General features: G+C 40.3%; 1 protein-coding gene across 1 annotated transcript in view; it reads left to right on the forward strand.

The window, feature by feature from the left end:
• The window catches only part of PCNXL2 (pecanex-like 2 (Drosophila)), a 275,717-nt gene that overhangs the window by 22,608 nt on the left and 233,787 nt on the right, over positions 1 to 19,322 (forward strand). The window contains exons 2-8 of the mRNA XM_012660166.1: positions 798 to 1,003; positions 1,931 to 2,051; positions 2,813 to 2,849; positions 3,717 to 5,015; positions 9,845 to 9,992; positions 10,131 to 10,276; positions 11,805 to 11,898. Of these exons, the coding sequence (XP_012515620.1) occupies positions 798 to 1,003; positions 1,931 to 2,051; positions 2,813 to 2,849; positions 3,717 to 5,015; positions 9,845 to 9,992; positions 10,131 to 10,276; positions 11,805 to 11,898 (2,051 nt within the window). The remainder of the gene's footprint in view (positions 1 to 797; positions 1,004 to 1,930; positions 2,052 to 2,812; positions 2,850 to 3,716; positions 5,016 to 9,844; positions 9,993 to 10,130; positions 10,277 to 11,804; positions 11,899 to 19,322) is intronic.

Genomic DNA, 19,322 nt, shown 5'->3' on the forward strand with positions numbered 1-19,322 from the left:
CTCCATCCCAAAGGGTAAGAATTTAGTTTAGGAAAGGCCAGAGAAGCTGTGATGGTCCATGGTCCTGGGAGAGAATTAGGAAGGTATGTGGGGGATGCTACTGAGTGGGACACTTACATGGGTCCCAGTGATTCTTTTGGTTGCTTGAGAGGATTGGACAGAATTGAGCTGAACTTCACTGTAATCTGCATACTAAGATCATTTGTCACTGCTGGAAATGTCCCTCTTCCTTTTGGAAGCAGTATGTTTTTATGGACCTTGTGTGGGTCACAACTCTAGGGAAACCCATGACCTGCTGGTGTTATTGCAGCAGGAGCTCAGGGAGGGGGTAGAGGGAGAGGCTATCCTAACCTTCCTTCTTTCTTTTTCCTTTTGTTGTCCCAAGGCCTTTTGTGTTTTGTTGACAGAAACAACGTGTTAAAGGCCTTTCCCTGCCCTGTAAAACCAGATACCAGGAAGATGCACTGGATTAGGCCATAGAAAAGAGCTAATAGAAAATGGGAGGTTCCCTCTCATACATCCTTCATTCTGAGGGTTCCTGTCTGCAAATCAAACGCTGGTCATCAATGCAACTACTACAGAACTTGAGAAAGAAGAAAGACTTAAAAAATATAAAATAAGAAGATAAGCAGCTCTTTCTCTTCAAGAATTGTAACCAGGACAATTTACAAAACTAATAAAATTTGAAATCTTGCCCAATTTATGCTCAATACGTAGTCCAAAAATGCTTCCAGATTTAAAACAAGAAGAAAATCTTAAAATCAAATGATTTTTTTTCTTTCTTTACTCTTCTTTAGGCTTTTCCTCCGACTGCGATCACTGTATTTTTTTACTGCAGTTCAGTGACTATATTCTTCACAGTCATCAAATTGATCAGTTACCGCCTGCACCTCATGTTTGATAAAGGAGAAGTAATTCAGCAGAAGCCCTCCAGAAAGAAAGAAAAGCCAAATAAAGACAAAGAGGCTAACAGTGAACACATAACTAATCACAAAATCCCAAGGTAACATTTCCGATTAATGTGTCAGTTCATAATTTAAATGTTTTAATTTTGATTAAAATAACTTTTCACATTTATTAGTTTATAAAAACAGCAGTCTAGGCAGACACAAATATGTACACTTTTCTTACATTTAAGCGTGTCCTTACACATAAAACGGATATTGATAATCAAGATGGTTTAACTGGCTGTCAGTAAGGCCTTATACCATGATCTAAAATTCATTTGCCTTAGGCTTAGTGCTGCAAAAAATTTTACTTCAGTATTTCTATCTTATTTAAATTCTTAGAGCATGACAGAATATTTTAAACTCAAATATCATTTGTGTTTGTTGATATAAAAGTCATACATTGCATAGTACTGAAATACTAAGAGTAATTACTGGCCAGACATGGTGGCTCACGCCTGTAATTCCAGCACTTTGGAAGGCTGAGGTGGGAGGATCGCTTGAGTCCAGCAGTTTGAGACTAGCTTCTGTAACATAGCGAGACCTCGTCTTTATAAAAAATAGAAAAATTAGCTGGGCATGGTGGCTTGTGCCTGTAGTCCCAGCTACTTGGGAGGCTGAGGCAGGAGCATTGCTTGAGCCCAGAAGTTTGAGGTTGCAGTGAGCTGTGATAACGCCACTGCACTCACACTCCAGCCTGGTCAACAGAGCAAGACCCTGTCTCCAAAAAAACAAAAAGTAATTATTGAGTAAGAGTAAACATCCTTGTCTTGTTATCATTCTTGCATTATTTCTTATAGGTCCTTCAAAAAGCATGTCCTATAATTTTAAAGTAATGTTTATTACTCTTGTAAATATAAGATTAGTATATAAGGAATATGACAAAATGGACTCTAGGAAAAAAATGTTTTTGGATTAATACCAAAAGTGTCATGTTTCTATTTGATAATATCACTGCTCTTGTGTGTCTCACGTTGGGTTAGCAATAATAGGCAGATTCACAATGGCAAAAAGGAAGAGGGCCATGGAAACCTCTCTACGCCTCCCCTCCGCTGCAGCTCCAGAGGGCAAAGCATAAACTCCCAGCACTCTTCCGGGCCGTCGGTCAGTAGTCTTTTTTCCTGTTTCACTTTCTTCGTGTTGTTTTAATGTTGATCCCATCTGGAGTGGGAGTGTTCAGCAATTGTAGTTTTCCAGCTATAATTACTGGTCCTTGTGCTCGTGGAATATCACATCTCAGGGTGTGGAAATGTCCTGAAAGGTGCGCTTGGGACCCATAAGATAAATGCCTGGTCAGGTTCAAAGCACACCCACTGGCCTCCTCTGCCGTCCGCTCCCACCCGCCCACCGCTGCTGGGCCAACCACACTGGCCGGAGAAACCCCCTGCAGACCTTTCTTTCTTCTCGCTTCTCCTGTCTGTCATTCGTTTAAGTCATCGTGTTTGCAATGCCTTCCACCTGGAATCGACATCACCTCTCTACTGCTTGCCACATGAAATCACACTTGTCTTTGGAAAATCAGTATGTTACCGTTTTCCTAGATTGACTTTGTTGGGCTCTATTCACTATAGTGTAAGAAGTGCCTCATTCCTTCTCCTTTTACTTTCTTGATTAGCAAACCCTCCTTAGATACAGCACAGTTGTCTTGGTTGAATCTCTCTCTCTCTCTTTCTCTCTCTTTCTCTGTGTGTATGTGTGTGTGTGTGTGTGTGTGTGTGTGTGTATGTATATGTTTGTATCCACTGCTGCTCCCCATTTTATAGAAGCTTAAGAAAAACAGTGTCTCCTGATCAGTGACTGCTGACTGCCTGGAAATGTGCAATGAACTGAGTCATACATTGATTTTTGTTTCTTCATTTGTTTAGGAGTTGCCAGCACAGGAAACAGTAGAAGATCTCAAAGGTAAAATGTTATCATCATTTAATATTTTATCACAGCATTATCCTCAGTGAAGCGAAAAATATTTTTAATAAAACGGAATGCCAGTGAATTAATTGAAAATAAGAACTATACCCAAGGCTCCATAGTTATATTTTCATTTTGTTTCTTTAATTAATTTTTTATTTTTAATTATTATAAGACATAATAGTTGTATATCTTTATGGGGTACATGTGATATTTTGATACAGACATACAATGTGAATTAATCAAATCAGGTAATTTAGGTATCCATCACCTCGGGCATTTAACAATTCTTTGTGTTAGGAACACTCCAGTTCCACTCTTTTAGTTATTTTAAAATACACCCTAACTTACTGTTTGATTTTAGTCACTTTGTTGTGCCCTCAATTATCATTCATTCTGTCTAACTATATGTCTGCACTCATTAACCATCCCCACTTTGCACCGCCCGCACCCCTGCCCCCACTACCCTTCCCAGCCTGTGATAATCATAATTCTATTCTCCGTCTCCCTGAGATGAATTGTTTTTAATGCTTAGCTCCCAAATATGAGTGAGAACATGCAAGATTTGTCTTTCTGTGCTTGGCTTATTTCACTTCACACTCCTGGCCAGAAGTGATCCTCCTGCCTCAGCCTCCCAGAGTTCTGGGATTATAGGTGTGAGCCACTTTGCCTGGCCTCGATTAGTATTTTAAACATAGACATTTCAGGAACAATTTCACAGGAGAAGTGATATTTTAAAAAATGAGCATCCAATCACATTTGTGGCTGGTGCTATTTTTAGTTTTATTATTATTAGGTCTTGCTCTGAGACATTATTTGTCTATTCCAGATGCTAATAAAGTTGCCATTTGTTGTTTATTTCAGGTGTCATTCTGTCAGAAGACCAGCCCGTACCACCGGAGTCATCTACCTCACCTGGTATCAAAATGGAAAGCTTACCTGCTTCTCAAGTGCGCATGCCAGAAACCACACCCAAGTCAGCAACACCCGTGAAACCAGTTGCCACGGAAACTCTCATCAATGGAAAAGGAAAGGAAAGAGGGAGCAAGGGGCAGCCTCCTTTGCGCCACAGATCTGAGGGCGGCTTAGTGGATAAAGGACCCTTGAAGAAATTGCCCCACCTGTCTTTGTCTCAGTATGACTTACTAGAAACAGATGTTTCTTTCCAGCCATGGGGGAGTGAAAATTCAGTCCTGATTCCAGAACCTCCCGGTTGTCCTCAGGGCTCCATGAGGGAAAAGTTGCAAAGCAGGTCCCCTCAGGACAGCCTGAGCAGCAGCTGCCCTCAGTGTAACACCATCACGGTCAAGCCTGCGGAGGAACCCGTGGACACTTCCTGTCAGGTGGACCTGCCCTTGAGCCAAGAAGTGAACTGCTCAGATAGCGAGGTAGCTGTAACTCTTATTGATAATTCTGAACCTGGAGACCCACTGAGTCTGCATGAACCCATTAAAATTGTCATCACCATGAGCAGTACCCAGAACTCCATGACAGACTTGGAAAACTCCCTCCACCTGAAGGTGGTTAGCACAGAGAGGACCGGTTTAAGGTCTGATGCTGAACCAGCTACCCCAGCGGTGGCCAGTCCTCCAAACACTGAGCAGATCAGAATTCCTGTAATCACCCTTGAACTGTCTGAGGCTGGGGAAGCAGGCAATACGTGTCCCAAAGGCAATGGAAGCGAAAGGATGTCCGAGAGGTCGAAAGCAGAGGCATCTTCTAATCAGTATTCCAGCTACAGATCTGGGGTGCGGGAAAGTGCCACCAAGGACTGCAGTCCTTCCTCACAGAACCCCCGGGAAACAGCACCCCCACTCACACCTGCTGTGGCCTCCGAGTCTGAGATGGGGAAGGAAGGCCAGGCTAACCTTGACCCATCGTCTTGTAAGAACAGCCATGAAAAGAGACATGCCCGCGTGCTCAGTGTGGATAGTGGGACAGATGTCTTCCTGAGTAAAAGTTCTGCAGAAATTATTAATGATAAAGAGAAAACAATGCCAACTTCCAAATCTGACCTAGAGGCTAAGGAAGGACAAATACCAAACGAGTCCAACTTCTTGGAATTTGTCTCCCTGTTAGAATCAATTAATACTTCCAAGGTGGTGGCGTCCAATCCATCAAATGGCTCAGCAGAGCAGAAGGAGGAAAGTGGGCTTCTCCAAGGTGCGATTCCACATTAGTTCTGTTCTGAGGATGACACAGAAGGCAGTATATCTCTTTGTCAATTGCCTTTTATGATTTAAATATGCAAATAGTGGGACAACTATTGGGCAATCGTTTGTTGCTTGGCTTTCTTGATATTTGCTGAATGTGCCAATACTAATCTCTGTGATGAGCATATATACATATATTGCCTTACTCTACCAGGAAACTTAAGGCATGATAAAGAGTTTTTGGCTTCTCTAGAAGGCAAGAATATTTATTTCCAGAAAAATAAGCAGTTATATTTTAGTACAGTGACAAGTAACTTGTAATAGATGTGTTTTGCTTTATAGAATAGATACATTTTGGGAAAGCTGATCATGAAGCAAATTTTTGTTAGTAGCGAATCTCCTTTTTCTGCTGAGTTCCAATATAAAATACAGAGTTCCCTAATGATCCCCTGCTGTACACATGAGAATAACAAACACTGCTACAGCTCTTGATCTATGCCAGGCAGTGTTCCAAATACTTTATGTGTATTAACTAGGGGGACTGTAACTCATGATTCGACTGGAAGGATCCTCATTTACACTTGTTTTGCCAACATAATTATTAACAACACTGACTTTCTCTTTCAAAAGTGTCCCCAGTTTAAATGATAAAGAATACAGTTACCCTCATATTAACTCACTCCTCATATAACCTTATAACCTTATGGTGTAGATACACTCAGCATTCCTATTCTGCAGATGAGGCACGTAGGTTTTCAGTAACTTTCACAAGTCTAGTAAGTTCGGGAAGTGTCAGAACTTGAGATTTGATTCCAGTCAATCTTGTTCCAGAATCCCTCCTCAAAAAAGTTAAACTAATATTTGCTATATTATTTTCAGTTACTATCTTTGGGCCTCAGTTTGCTTATCAACAAAATGATGTTACTGGACTAGAGTTTTTATAAAGTGTTTTGGTTTCAAATTTCTGTTTCAGTGATTTTTGAATACATCGCACACACATACACACACACACACATATATATGTGTGTGTGTGTGTCTGTGTTAAGTAGTGTCTATATAGTAGGATTGCTTACTGGAAGTTGTGGTTGCACATAGTGGCTCATTTTCTGTGCTGTAGATTGTAGCATTTCTCAGTGCTAGGATTATTCCTCTGCTTTCTGGGACAGCCAGGGGCTCTCCTAGCTACATTTTGGCCCCTCTGAACAATTCATCTGATTCAGTTAAACTTTTTAACAGACATAGCCAGTACATAAAAGCAGGAGTAACTTTGAGAAAAAACCTTTCTGAGATAAGATTTGAGTGTTCATCATCTATTCAATATAAAGAGTTGTACCTGTAGACCCACACTATCTATAGAACTTTTTCTGCAGTGATGGAAATATTCCATATCTACTACAGTCCAATATGGTAGCCATTGGCCACATCTGGTTATTAAATACTTGAAATGGGAATTATGCAGCTGAGGGACTGCATTTTTAATTTAATTAAATTTTAATTCATTTAATTCATTTACAGTAGCTACTGGCTACTGTACTGGACAGTACTAATCCAGCGGACACAAGAGTTTTCCCAGAAGCAGCATGTGGTCAGAGCACTGGCTTTGGAACCAGATAGCCCAGGGCGAAAGTTTGGTTCTGTAATACCAATACCTGGGTGAGGTTGGACGATTCACTAAATCCATTTGCGTCGGAGTTTCTTCTATAAAGTAGGAATAACAATATGTTACAGATTTACTCCGAAGATTCAATTAGGAGAATATGTGAAAAGTCTTGCTGTTTGATCAATCTCAGTCTTTTATTTTCACCTCAGGCCATATGTAAAATTTATTTGGTTTGTCTACTTGAATTTCTACTCTTCTGAAATTTTTCAGCCAGCCACATTCAATCAAAACGACGTTAAAATGGAAGGCGAGAGGGCGTGCAGGGAAATACGGCTGCTGTGAGCTATTCTATGGGAAGGAGTGGGCTTGGTTGTCAAGAATGTGGCGCTATGGCAGGGAGAGAGGAGATGGAGTGGATTATACGCCTCTTTCAGAAAAGAACAGAAGGAAGAAAGATAAGGACTACAATAAGACTTTTTAGTTCTTAGAAGGATATCAGCACCAAAGGTGGCAAATTAGACGTTTTTCTGTGGTACCTTGTATTTTTGTGATTGGTAGTATCTTCTTGTTCTTCTTTCACTAAAGAAGAATTTGTTATTGTAAACCCAATATTGGAGTGTATTTATAAAACCACATGACAGTGTTCAATGATATTAGCAGCCTAGGGAATGTTCTCTAATCTTTTTCCTGCCTGATGGTAGGACAGTGCTTGAGCTTGGACAATGATTGGAAAAAGATATATGATTTCCAGTTCCCTGTAAGGTACTCTTATTTCCAACGTAGGTTATCTTCACTAAGAACTTCTGGATTATCCTCAGGTCTTGGGAAATCCTAAAATTCAAGGCTATGGAAAATCACATACTTATCAAAACCATTTAAAACCATGTTTATTTGGATTTTTTTTGTTTGATACAGCTTTATTTTACTTTGTGGAAATAAATGAAGATTTCCCAAATGAGAACAAGCAAAGGCTATTATTTACAGCTTGCTATAGCAAAGGAGTCAGACACCATCACTTGGCTTTGGTAGAGACTTAAAGGCAGGCAGAGTGGGAAAGCTTCATAGTGAAAAAAAGGGGAGGCTTCAGGTGTGCCCTAACTGCAGGTTATTGGCATAGGGAAGCTGGAGGTGGCCAACTGGAAGTGGGGACCGTATTTGGCTTTCTTTGGTTGGAAGCAGGGACAAAAATTAGGGAAGCTGTCAGTTTGAATCAAGTCCTGGCCATCTGGGGCTAATTATCAAAGGGGTTATTACTGTTTGACTTCCTGGATTGTTTGTCAGAAATACTGGTCTGACTTCCTACAAGCGTGACTTGTACATGATGTGTTGATTCCTGGGCTGGTTACTATAGATAATGGGTTAGTTTCCTTGGCTGGTTGCTTCAGATTGTTGGTCAGGGTTCTTTGTTTATGTATATTATCTCACCATTGTCCATTTGTGTATTCAGTCTCAACTTCTAGAAATTCCTAAGGAAATAATCATGAATGTGTGTAGAGATGCTTATTGAAGAATTATCTATGATGTGAAAAATTGAAATGACCTAAATTTACCACAATGGGGTCCTTTTAAATAAATTATACTGTATCAATGTAATATTATATTACTACTATTTTTGGGTAATGTAGAAGAATGTCTAATGACAATAAATATTTATAATACCTTAAGATAACTATGATAGGCATAAAACAACATCTGTATCATGGCTTAATTTTTGTAAAAAACGTGTATGTATCTAGTGTGATATGTATCAAATTGGCTACAGTGGTAACATCAGGATAGCAGGATTAAGAGTGATTTAAATTTTTTTCTTTTGTTTAGTTTTAAATTATGTACCATGAATGTGTCCTATTTTTATAAACAGAAAAATTCCTATAAATGTATTTTTTAAAGGAAAAAGGAAAAAATAGGCCATATGTTGACTTATATAATGTATCCATTTAAGAGTAGAGGAGACTAAGATATGGTAAAGAGATATGAACAAATGAATCCAATTATGTGCAGTGTGGAGGAGGAGAGTGTGTAAATGTGTCTTTCTGTGATTTTTTTATGAGGCATGATCACTGGGTAAAGCTACGTGTTATGATAGCACTTTCTTATAAACGTGTTTCTTGAAAACTTGAAAACTTCTATCTTGACAAGTTGTCAAATGAAATGCAAACATTTTTGTACCAAAGGAATTCTTACAGTAGTTTCACAGATGTGCTGGGAATGTTCATCTTCAGGACTCACATAGAAGTCAGCAGTGTTCCTCTAATTACTTGAAGACTAAGGATGAAAACCTTTGTTCTATACCCTGCAGTGCTGTGATTTATACCTCCCTACCCTCCGCCACTAACACAATTTCACTTTCTAAGGACTTAAGCAGATCTTCATGGACTTTCTTAATGGTATGTCTTGAAAGGGCCATAGGTTTAGACCACTCAGTAGGTCATGGGAATACAATGGTCCCCTTGACCTTAATGGCTGTTGGAGTATGTCCGCAGTCAGCAGAAAAGGAAAGGGCGACCCTCAGGGACATGTTCCATTTTGCATAATGGTATAAGCTAAGACACTTGTTTTGGTACATTGTTTAAAGAGGATTCTAAAAAAGTAAAATAACCCAATCTGTACCTATTGATCTTGGAATTCTCATTCACCTTAAAGTATTCTCAGGGCAAGGAATAGGTCTTGCATCTCACTGTGTCTTCCATAGTGCTAAGCGATACAGTTCAAAATCAGATGAACTTAACAAGTATCTGCTTTATGAACGGACCAATTCTACCTTTACCTTGAAAATTTAGATTTGGAGACTGAGTGAGAAGAAAGACTGATAAGATATAAAAATGGTAAATGAGACCTTGCTCCAAAATAGCCAGGGTTGTTTATATAATTTTTCTTTCATCTGAGGTGATCCATTGAGTTATGAGCCTTTCAGGCCTATGTAATCTAAATGGGTGATTTTCAACCAGGTAAGTCTGTGGTCACTGAGTTATTTTAAGGAGTCCTTGAATCCGTAGGTAAAGTAGTTGGTATTTGGAGATGCTCGAATAACATGGCTCAAACATATACCCTTCTGTTTTTCAAATAAATTTAGGTACTTTCATAATTAGTAAAATGAAAACTTATTTAAAAACATTTTGCATTCAGAGGAGCTATTTAGATTTTCTTTCTATTCTTGTTTCACTTTTTGTAACTTATTTCCAAGAGCATTCACATTAATTTTTTTATTTAATATTATATTAACACATAATGTTTTCCAGATAATTGTTCCCAGGAGAAAAAGGAAGAAATCCTGGAAAGTGAAAAGCCCCCTGGACAAAATTCCAAGCAAGGAAAACCAGACTTACAAAGTCAAGACCGTACTGGGACCAGCCCCGTGTTCACTCAGCCTGCCAAGACCCCTGCCTTGTAAGGATAACCTACTCGTTTAGCTTCACTGGGGTGAAAAGCATGAGACAGCCTCATTTGCTGGCTGCTTCTTTTCATGTTTTATTAAGGATAAGGAGGAACTCCTAATCATTTTTTGAAACTTTTATGTACGTTTAGTTTCCAGGGCAATAGACAAAGACAAATAATCTACAGGGTAACTTCCCAACAAGACAGTTCCGTCTTGCAAGTCATCAGTGGGCCTGAAACATCTGTGCAAGAGGAGATGTCTGTGGATGCCATGCATGTCTTCATTGATGAACATGGTGAGTCTTTAGAGCATTTTACTAATGAGCAAGTAGGGGGAAACTGTCAGCTTCCTCAGGATTTGGCATGGTCTCTTAGCCTGAGAACTAGACTTTGAAACAGGAAGACTTAGCCCTGTGATTGCCCACGTAATGCTTTTAGAACAGAGTGTGCTCCCTCCTGCCTCAGGGCCTTTGCATGTGCTGCACCCCCAATGTCTGCAATGTGCTATTTATCGTTCAGGTCTCAGTTCTAAGGTTAGTTTTTGGGGAAAACCTTTCTTGGACTCCCCAGGCTTAATCACGTTCACCTACTTTGTTTGTTCTCTTAATACCCTGTCCTTTTCCTTCTTTGACACTATTATAATTCGTAATTATATATCTATTTATAATTTAATTAATGGCATTTCCCCCTCACAATTGTAAACTTCAAGAGGGCAATGCCCAGTACTCAGTAAATATTTGTTGGATATATGCTGAAAATCTGACCTTCATATATTTTTTCAGTGCCTTGTTATAAAAAGGATTTAAAATAGTGTACATAGAAAATTATTAAGTGGCAAGTTCAAGGTTCCAAAGACAAGGGATAAAGGGATATAGGTCCTAGTTTTTCTTGGGATGGGTCATGCTTGTTATTTTTCTCTCAAAAGGATTCTGATTTGGATAATAAATTATATGGTATCTTATCTGGGGTTCAGTAGTTTATAGTTTTAAGTGCTTCTGCATCTGCAGAAATACAAAGAAACTTGTACATTATGAAGAACAACATTAGCACTTATATCAAAGCCTCCAGAAGGGCTGTGGTTGCTGTTAAAGATTCTCTTGGTGGAAGATACCTGTGAGTTGAAGGCAACCTTCCAGCTGCTCACAACAGACAAGGTTAATTATGCTTCCTATGTCACCCGGAAGAAGGTACTCCTTAGAATTCTTCCTGGCAGAGATCATTTACATTAGAAAGGGAACTGATTTTCACACCTCAATACCCTGAACTGCTTTAGTAGAGCTAATTTAACTGTGCAAATTAATTCCACCCCTTGTTTTCCCACACATCAGTCAGTGTGCTATGGCACTTGGTCATCTGCATATTTCAAGGTAGGGATGGTCTCACGTGGTCCACCAGTCAAAGTGCGTGCTTAATAAGCCTCTTTTTGCACATAGTACTGATGTATATGTGTATTAAAAAACACCCAGTGCAGCCCAACACAGATCATGCTGACACATGAAGACAATATATAAAAGGTGCTTTAAGAGATGATACAAATAAATCAATCAAAAGCAATCAAGCAATAAATGAGTCAAAACTTATCCAAGTATATTATCAGGGAGGTATGTCAAGAAAAATTTTCTTAGTAAAGATTCTTTCATGCATCCTTCATGTTTTCATGATGCACATTCTATGGAGAAATGTGAAGAATGGACCTAGAGTCTCCACAATTATTATTAGATCAGTACAAAATAAGTCCCTTTTTAACTTGGAAATGTCATAATCTGAAATGATTGTGTACAAATAATGTGTAATATTCTTTCCTGAAATTTCATGATTTCACAGGGGAAATCAGATCCTGTTATTTGAGGTCTGGAAATCAGAAAGAAGGCCCTTTACAACATCCTCCATCAAATTGTGACTGTCTCTCTCAGGCACGGTGAGTAGAGCTTTGTTTCCAGGTGTGGGGGCTGTCGCACACAACTGATTCTGATTGAAAATGAAGTGAGGAGCTGGTGTTAAAGAAACGTGTTAATCTCTTCATAGGTGTCAATGCATGTGGTTTTGTGTGAAAGAAAAAGAAACTCTGAGATTATAGAATAATGAAAAATAAATGGAACCGTTTTCATTACCACCACTTCCAAAAATGAATATAACATGTAGGTATAAATGGAGAGGAACCCTATATAGACATAAAAGTGCTTCCTTCAGGAAAGATGATACAGTTCTCAAGCACATGATTAAATTTGTCCCAAGGAGTGGGCTAGAAATGTGTTTAGTTCTCATTCACAGTAATGAAAGCAAACTGGTTCACAGATAGATATTCCAAATATCTTTTCTGTTTTACTTCAGAATGCATTGAATAACTTTCTTAATTATGTTCTTATTTCATTCATTGATTTAGTTGATATTTAGTTAGCTCGCACATTTGGATATACCAATCAGTGGTGCGTTGGGTGAGTTGTAAGTCTTGTCAGTGGCAGACTGAATTCATCGATTGTCCTGGGCTTCAAGATTCTTTGTGGATAATCCATACACGGCCATGTCTCAGTTGCTTGCTGTAAGTGTGGAAGTAAATTTTTCATGTGCATTTCTTCAGAGTTGTGGGTATATTTGAAGGCCTAGGGGAGACTTTGAGGTATAACTGGAATGTCTAGGGCTCCACACTGAAGAGTGTAAAGGAACTTATAGGAACTTTAATTCCCGATTCTGTGACCTGGCGTTTCTTCTCAGTTTAAATTCTCCTTCCCAGGGGTGTGTGGGAAATTTAGGGGGAGGCTCCTGTGTGCCTAGAACAAAGGCTGCATTCTGGCCTCCAGGTGGAATGGGATTATGTGTCTCTTAGGGCGTTCTCTCATTAGTGCCACCACCGCTGCTTACCTGCTTGGGAACGCTGTGTCTGCTGTTCCGGTAGGTCTGGTGGGAACTGCAGATGATGGCTCCCCGTGGCCACGCAGTCCCTCCTGGGCTCTGCCCCAGAGCAGCCTGCCAGTGCCCACAGTCGCTCCTGTGAGGACATGGGCACGTTCTCCATCTCCTACCTTCCACTCTTCCTTCTTCTCCCTCAGGTATCTGGGCACCAGTCAAAACAGACACTAAACTTCTTCTCCAGCCAAAAAGCATACAGTCCCTATGCAAATGGAAACCTGAGGGGAGAGGGGGATTTGCTGTTCACATCTCGGCTCTGACTTCCAGGACATTCTGTTATGACGGTTTGATGCGTTTAGTCATCTAAGATGGCAAAATATTTAATTTCATGAGACCACAGCTTTGAAAACTGTCATATTATTTTGCAATCCCCAGCTAAAAGTGGAAGGGTTCCAAACCAAAATTAAAATAAAAAACAACCCCCTAATTTAATCCCAAAAGAAAAAAAAATTTTGGGTTTTGGGGGTTTTTTTCCCCCCTAGGATAAATGTACCTCACTTTTCCCCTAGGTATAAATACTTTAACTGCATTTGCCAGTAATGCCATTTAGAATAAGGTCATATATCAAGCATTACAAAACTAAAAATATACGGTGTGCAAGTAAGCATCAGAGAGAAAGCTCATGGGGTTTTCAGTAAGCTTCAGTTCCTTAGACAGTGCCTCACTGAAAGCCACCCATTAACTTGCTTTCTCCCCTTAATTTCTTTCTTTATTAAATTTCCTTCAACTCCTGCTTTCTTTCATTTCCTCTGCATTTCCTTTCCAGATTAGAGCTCTTTTATAGTTAACCAGCCCTCCATTTCCACAGTTGCCTGGACTGAGGTTTGCCACAATGCATTCAGTCCTAGGGAAGTGGCTTTGGTGAGGTTGGGTTGGGACACTTTGAGGGTGTTGGGCTGGGAGGTGCTGTGTATGTTTATGCTGGGCTTTCCTCTGGGCATGAGGCTTAGTGGACAGTCTCAGAATACCAGGACCTTTCCTAAGTGCCTTTTTATGTCCATAGAACAGTTAGGCCCCTTTCTGTTACACATGGGAGAAACCCATCTCAGACAGGTTTAATCAAAGTGGAAATTTTGGGGTCGTGTAACTGAGAAGCCTTGGGTCTGTCTGCCCTCAGAAGTGTGTAGATAAGGAGGTTCGATGGAGTCATCAGGATGTGGTTTATCTATCCCTGTTGCTCTCCTGTTCCTCTGTTTTGACACTACTCTCAAAACACATATCACCCTGTGGTCAAATGATGGCTTTGCTGTCCCAGACCTATGTCTTCTCTCATTCAAGTCCAACAGGGACAACGTGCTTCGTTCACTTAAGGCCTAATGAAAATCTCTTTGTGTCTGATTGGTTCGACCTGAGCCCCATACCCTGAGCACAGTCACTAAGATGGGTAAGCACATGGCTTACTCACATACGCAGAGCTGCACTGTAGGTCCTCTCTGAGGATGAATGGGGATGGCTCTCCACGGGAAATTTGAAGTAGGGTGATGGATGCTGGGCAGCAAAAATCAGCAGGTGATCCCTGAAGACCCTGTTTCTGGCAAGATGGCAACTGAATTAATTACTGAGCTTCCATAAAGAGAAAAATGTTCAAGTTTTATAAAAGCCATTTTACCCCTAAAGAAAACTTGATGTAATGCCCCTAAGTCATCTCCAATATTTCTTGTTTGTGAATGTTCCAGTAGGCAAGGTCTTGGTACACTAGTCTCACATGTGAAGTTCTAGGTCTTTGACTACCTCCTCTTTCTCCAGTGGTATTTGAGAGGGTGTTGGTCCTTAGAGTTCTAGGAAAGAACGACACATTGCTATGCATATCTTGTCTTTCTTGTGCTTCAAAGATAAGATAAAATAATACACATGTTTGCTGTTATACGTATAGAATATTATTTGGGAATGTACATGTTCTCCATGCTGTCTACTCTTTGAGGTAAGTTAGTCCTTACGATTGATAATCGAGGGAACTTTGTTATGGGGTGTTATGGCCATTCAGTGGCCCATTTGGGCTTGGTAGATGTACAGTGCTCACTGTCGGATGCATGAGCACAAAACTCTAGTCACTTTACTTAGCAAAATTATAGCATCGAAGCTGTTCCCTAGGAGACTCTGGAAAAGCGGTTAAGGTGCAACCATCTGTTTAATTCACGCTCAGGAAAAATGGCTCAGTTCTATGTCAGTCAGATGATCTTCTAGATTTAACCTGCTGTCTGGCAGGCTTATGGCGGATATTCCAAAAGTCTCAAACTCCTCCCCAGTCTCTGAGACATGAAAGCTGTGCCACCCATTCATGGGAGGCCCGTTTCTTTGGTTTTGTAGTAAGCCTCGGCTTTCGTGGCAGCCCCCGATGTAATGATGATTTGCGTATCTTTCAATTGGTTATATGAAAGGAAAATTGTCAGAAAATGGAATAAAAACAAGCAATCTGTTTCAATTTGGATATTTTAATCCCTGCATTAGCATGCTAGCGCGCGCGCGTGCATGCGTGTGTGTGTGTGTGTGTGTGTGTGTGTGTGCACGCACATATGGATTGGGGGGAGTGTCGTCACTGTTTCTCTGTTTCTAATGCTGTAAACCGTGACATCAGAGCAGAGTCAGGTGAGGATCTCACCACATGGAAGAGCCAAGTCACTTACACTTTATACCTTACACCTGTGTCCCGTGTACAACACTGTGGCAGTTTGTGGCTCTGAAAGAGGCGCTTTTCTGTAATAGTTCTGGCAGTAGCAGCCACCATTGATTAAACACGTATGCACTAAGCACTGTGCTAAATGTTAGATCATCTAATTTCACCCGCACAACAAAACTGAGGTTGGTGATAATAGCTCCATTTTACAAACAAGGAAACTGAAACGATGGAGCGTGTTCAACCTCACATAGATAGTGAGTGGCCAGTGCACATGTCCATCCCCCTCCCTTCTCCCCTCCCACAGTGGGCTCACAAGCTCAGGGGTCCTGGCACCCAGACGGGTAATGCAAACAGGTGAAGCAGGCCCAGTGTAGGTAGGAGTGGTGGCGACTGCAGGAAACTGGGGGCATTTATCCTGTCTAGAAGGCCCCTGCTACCCTGTTGTTATTCTGCTTATGCTCACTCAGTAAGCCTGGGAGAACAGGATTTTCCAGATTTTTCCACAGGGAGCTAGAAATCCACATTTGTATCTAAAAGTCTATTTTGTTTAATGTTGTTGATTTTAATTTTTTTGAAACACCACAGACAAGAGGTAAGTTGCGGGTGGTTGGCTGTGGCCTGCGGGCTACCTGTTGTCATGCCCCGCTGTTACCTCCAGAGGGAAGCACCGGCTCCCAGCCCTTCTGCATCCATACACCCTTAGGCGATTCCTGCTGCAGGCTCCTCCAAACCACCTTTTGAAATTCTCCACTCTCTGCTCCCTTTTGAAATTCTCATCTTTCAAAGCTCAAGTTACAATATGCTTCTTTTATCCGTCCTTTCTGTTTCAGTCCTCACTGTGAAAATAAATCCAGCTCTTCAGGTTGCTGCCAGAAGAGTGCTTATCACATTCTCCTTGGCATTTTATTTATGTGGAGCGGGTTCCCACCTCTTCTTCTAGATGGTACATGTCTGAAGAAAAGTGACAGTGACTAGCCTGTCTTTATAGCCCTCACTTAGCTCTCTTTGGGTAGGTGTTCAGTAAATGTTGGATTAAGTCAAATTGCATCATTGGAAATGACAAAGAGGGCCCAGCTGGAGTTCTAGATGCTGGAAAGACTAGCTGGGCACTCAGGACAGCAGGGGAAGCTGAACAGGGGGAGTGGAGTAGGGCTCTGGGCACTGTAAAGCGTGGTTGAGGAGTTTGCGCTTTGTTTTCTATGCAGCAGGAGTGATGGGACCTGTTTGCACAGCAAAATATCCGTGATGAATGTGGGATTATCAAAATGATCTCAGCAAATAACTCCCTCACCTTGCGATGGTTGGTGGGGAGAGCCAGAAGCACCAACAGTTTGCTTGACCAAGACATTTGAACGCAGAATGTGATCTTCTCCTTTCATAAGTAGGAAAATAGAGCAAAAAGAAACCTGCAAAATGGCAGTCTTTTAATTTAACTCTACGTAGAAATCAGAGGTAGAGACTCAAATTAGATTTTCTAGTCCTGTTTTCTTTTAGTTCATAAGGAAACAATTCTCTGTGTCTGTATGAAATCTAACAGTAGAGGAAAATCTGACATTGGAACCAGGTTTCCTTGAAATGAGAGGTTTAGTATCTTACCATGTGAACACAAATTTTATCTCAGATTGATCTGGGTTCTAGTTTCAGTGCTGATATTTACTTTTGTTTGACATAGTGCAACATGCTTAACCATGCTAAGCGTCTGTTTTCTAACTCATAAATACAGGTAATACCTCTATAATTAATTCACTGGGTTGCTTTAAAAATTAAATGTGATAGTGTATACAATGTTTAAGACAGTACCTGCCATAGAGGGCACTTAGTAAATGTTAGCTGTTGTTACTATTTTGGGATAGAAGCACTAGGCGTGTGGCTAAATTTCACTTTATATAACCAAAGATACTGACTTTCATCCAGGTGGAAGCCTTTCCTCTAGTACTTTTATGAGTTGCTTTATGTGATTTGAAGGTGGTTAAGTACTTTGTATTCTCCCTATCAACCTGTTGTGTTTCAACATCTTGGCATCTATGGTAATTTTAGAGGAGGTACTTTAATATTGTGCCCCTGACTTTTAATGCCATTAAATTTTAAGTTCTTCTACCATAGTAAACATAAACTTTGATTTTGGACTTGGAAGGATGCCTAGCTGGGGTTGTTGCTAAGCCGTTCAGCCATGGAAGTATTGGAAAAGCAGCCTTTTCCCTATAAGGTGACTTCAGTGGCTGGGATTGCCTCCAACTGGGCCATTAAAGTGCTGATTCTTATTATTGGCAAGAAAGCTGTTCCTCCTAGCCATTGTTCAGCCTTGTTGCCATGTGACAGTTTTATATCCCTGACTCCCAAGTATGAATAGGGAATTGTTAGCAATGTAACTTCCATGTCTCTTTGGGGATTCCTGGAGGAAACCAGGAGAGGAAACAAATTTCCCTACTTGGCCCCACTGTCACTGTGGGAACCATTGCACTTCTCGACTGCCAAAGAAACATAAGCAGCATTTTCCGGTTGTACAATAGCTGTCCATAAAGCAGGTGCCTTTGGTAACATTATCTAACAAAGTTCTGCTTTCCCTAGAAACTAGAATGAGGAAACTATGGCTTGAATTGCAGCCTTTAAAATTGCTACTTGGAAAAACTGCCAGAGGAGAAATCTACTTCGGTGTTTTATTACCCAGAATACAGTACCGATTCAGTAGTTCAGAGCCTAGAATGAATTAATTTGCCCAGAAAGTTGGAGTTGCTAGTCTGCTTAGAAAATTGAAGTAGGCTATCTGCCTAGGAAGTTGAAGGTGAAGCTGCCTAGAAAGTTGAAGTGCGTTTTGTGTCCAAAGGGTTCATTGCAGAGTGGACTTTTGTTCCTTTGCAGGTCTTGCAATTAAAGTTTGATAATTGCCTTTGCTCAGCAAAGATTTATATTTTTTTGTCTATCAATTATATCAAGTAATATAGCAGATTTCTATGAAAGATCTATAACCGTGCTTCAGTATTAATCCTCCCTTTCCAGTGTCATAAGCAATCTAATGGAAATGGATATAAAATGCATATCATCTGCTCCCCAGTGAAATCTGATGGAAAGAGATGGTGTTTACATTTGTTTTGAGGATCTGCTACTCATAAAGTAGGCATGGAATGGAAAAGTCATTCTGGAGCAAATTAGTTTACGAGATTTTTATTGGGGATTTTTGTACCGAAGGTGGTACCTCAGCTTGTTTTTATTTGAAAAATAGAGTAGGTTGGTAATGTAAATATTTATCTGAATTCAATTGTTTCTGGCTTTTATTTGGTTTTGAATCTTTGTAGCAAAGATCAGAACAGATATTGTTCAGTTTATAAATTAGGCTTATTTTTGAAAGCTGCTCTAAATCTCTAGACCCTTGGTGTACCATAGTCCAAAGGTGAATTGAAGCCCTGTACTTAATCTTTATTCCCTCCTCAGAATTCATACTCTTTTGTTGACATTATCAGCCTCTCTGACCCTTATCTCAATAAAACCTCCCTTACCTATTGGGATTAACTTTCAGGAATGTCCTCTAAAGCCACAATGTTTTATTATCTACGCGGTTCCCAAAGAAGATAAGCAGGCAGAAAGTTGCCAGAAATAATCATCTCTGCTTAGACTCTTGTTTTTTACTTCGGTCAAAAGAAACAGTGACCTCGTGGTTTGGAATAGCTAAGCAGGAATGTGGGGCACTGAAGTGAGTCAATTGGATATTCAATATGTAGAGTAACACGTTGTGATTTCTTTCAGTATTAGATATACCCAGTTCTATGTCCCATTCAAGCATAGTTTGGAAATTTCAGCTCTATAAATATTTGAGATCATGC

This window comes from Propithecus coquereli, unplaced genomic scaffold (assembly GCF_000956105.1).
Source record: "Propithecus coquereli isolate 6110/MARCELLA unplaced genomic scaffold, Pcoq_1.0 Scaffold66, whole genome shotgun sequence".
Lineage (NCBI taxonomy): Eukaryota > Metazoa > Chordata > Mammalia > Primates > Indriidae > Propithecus > Propithecus coquereli.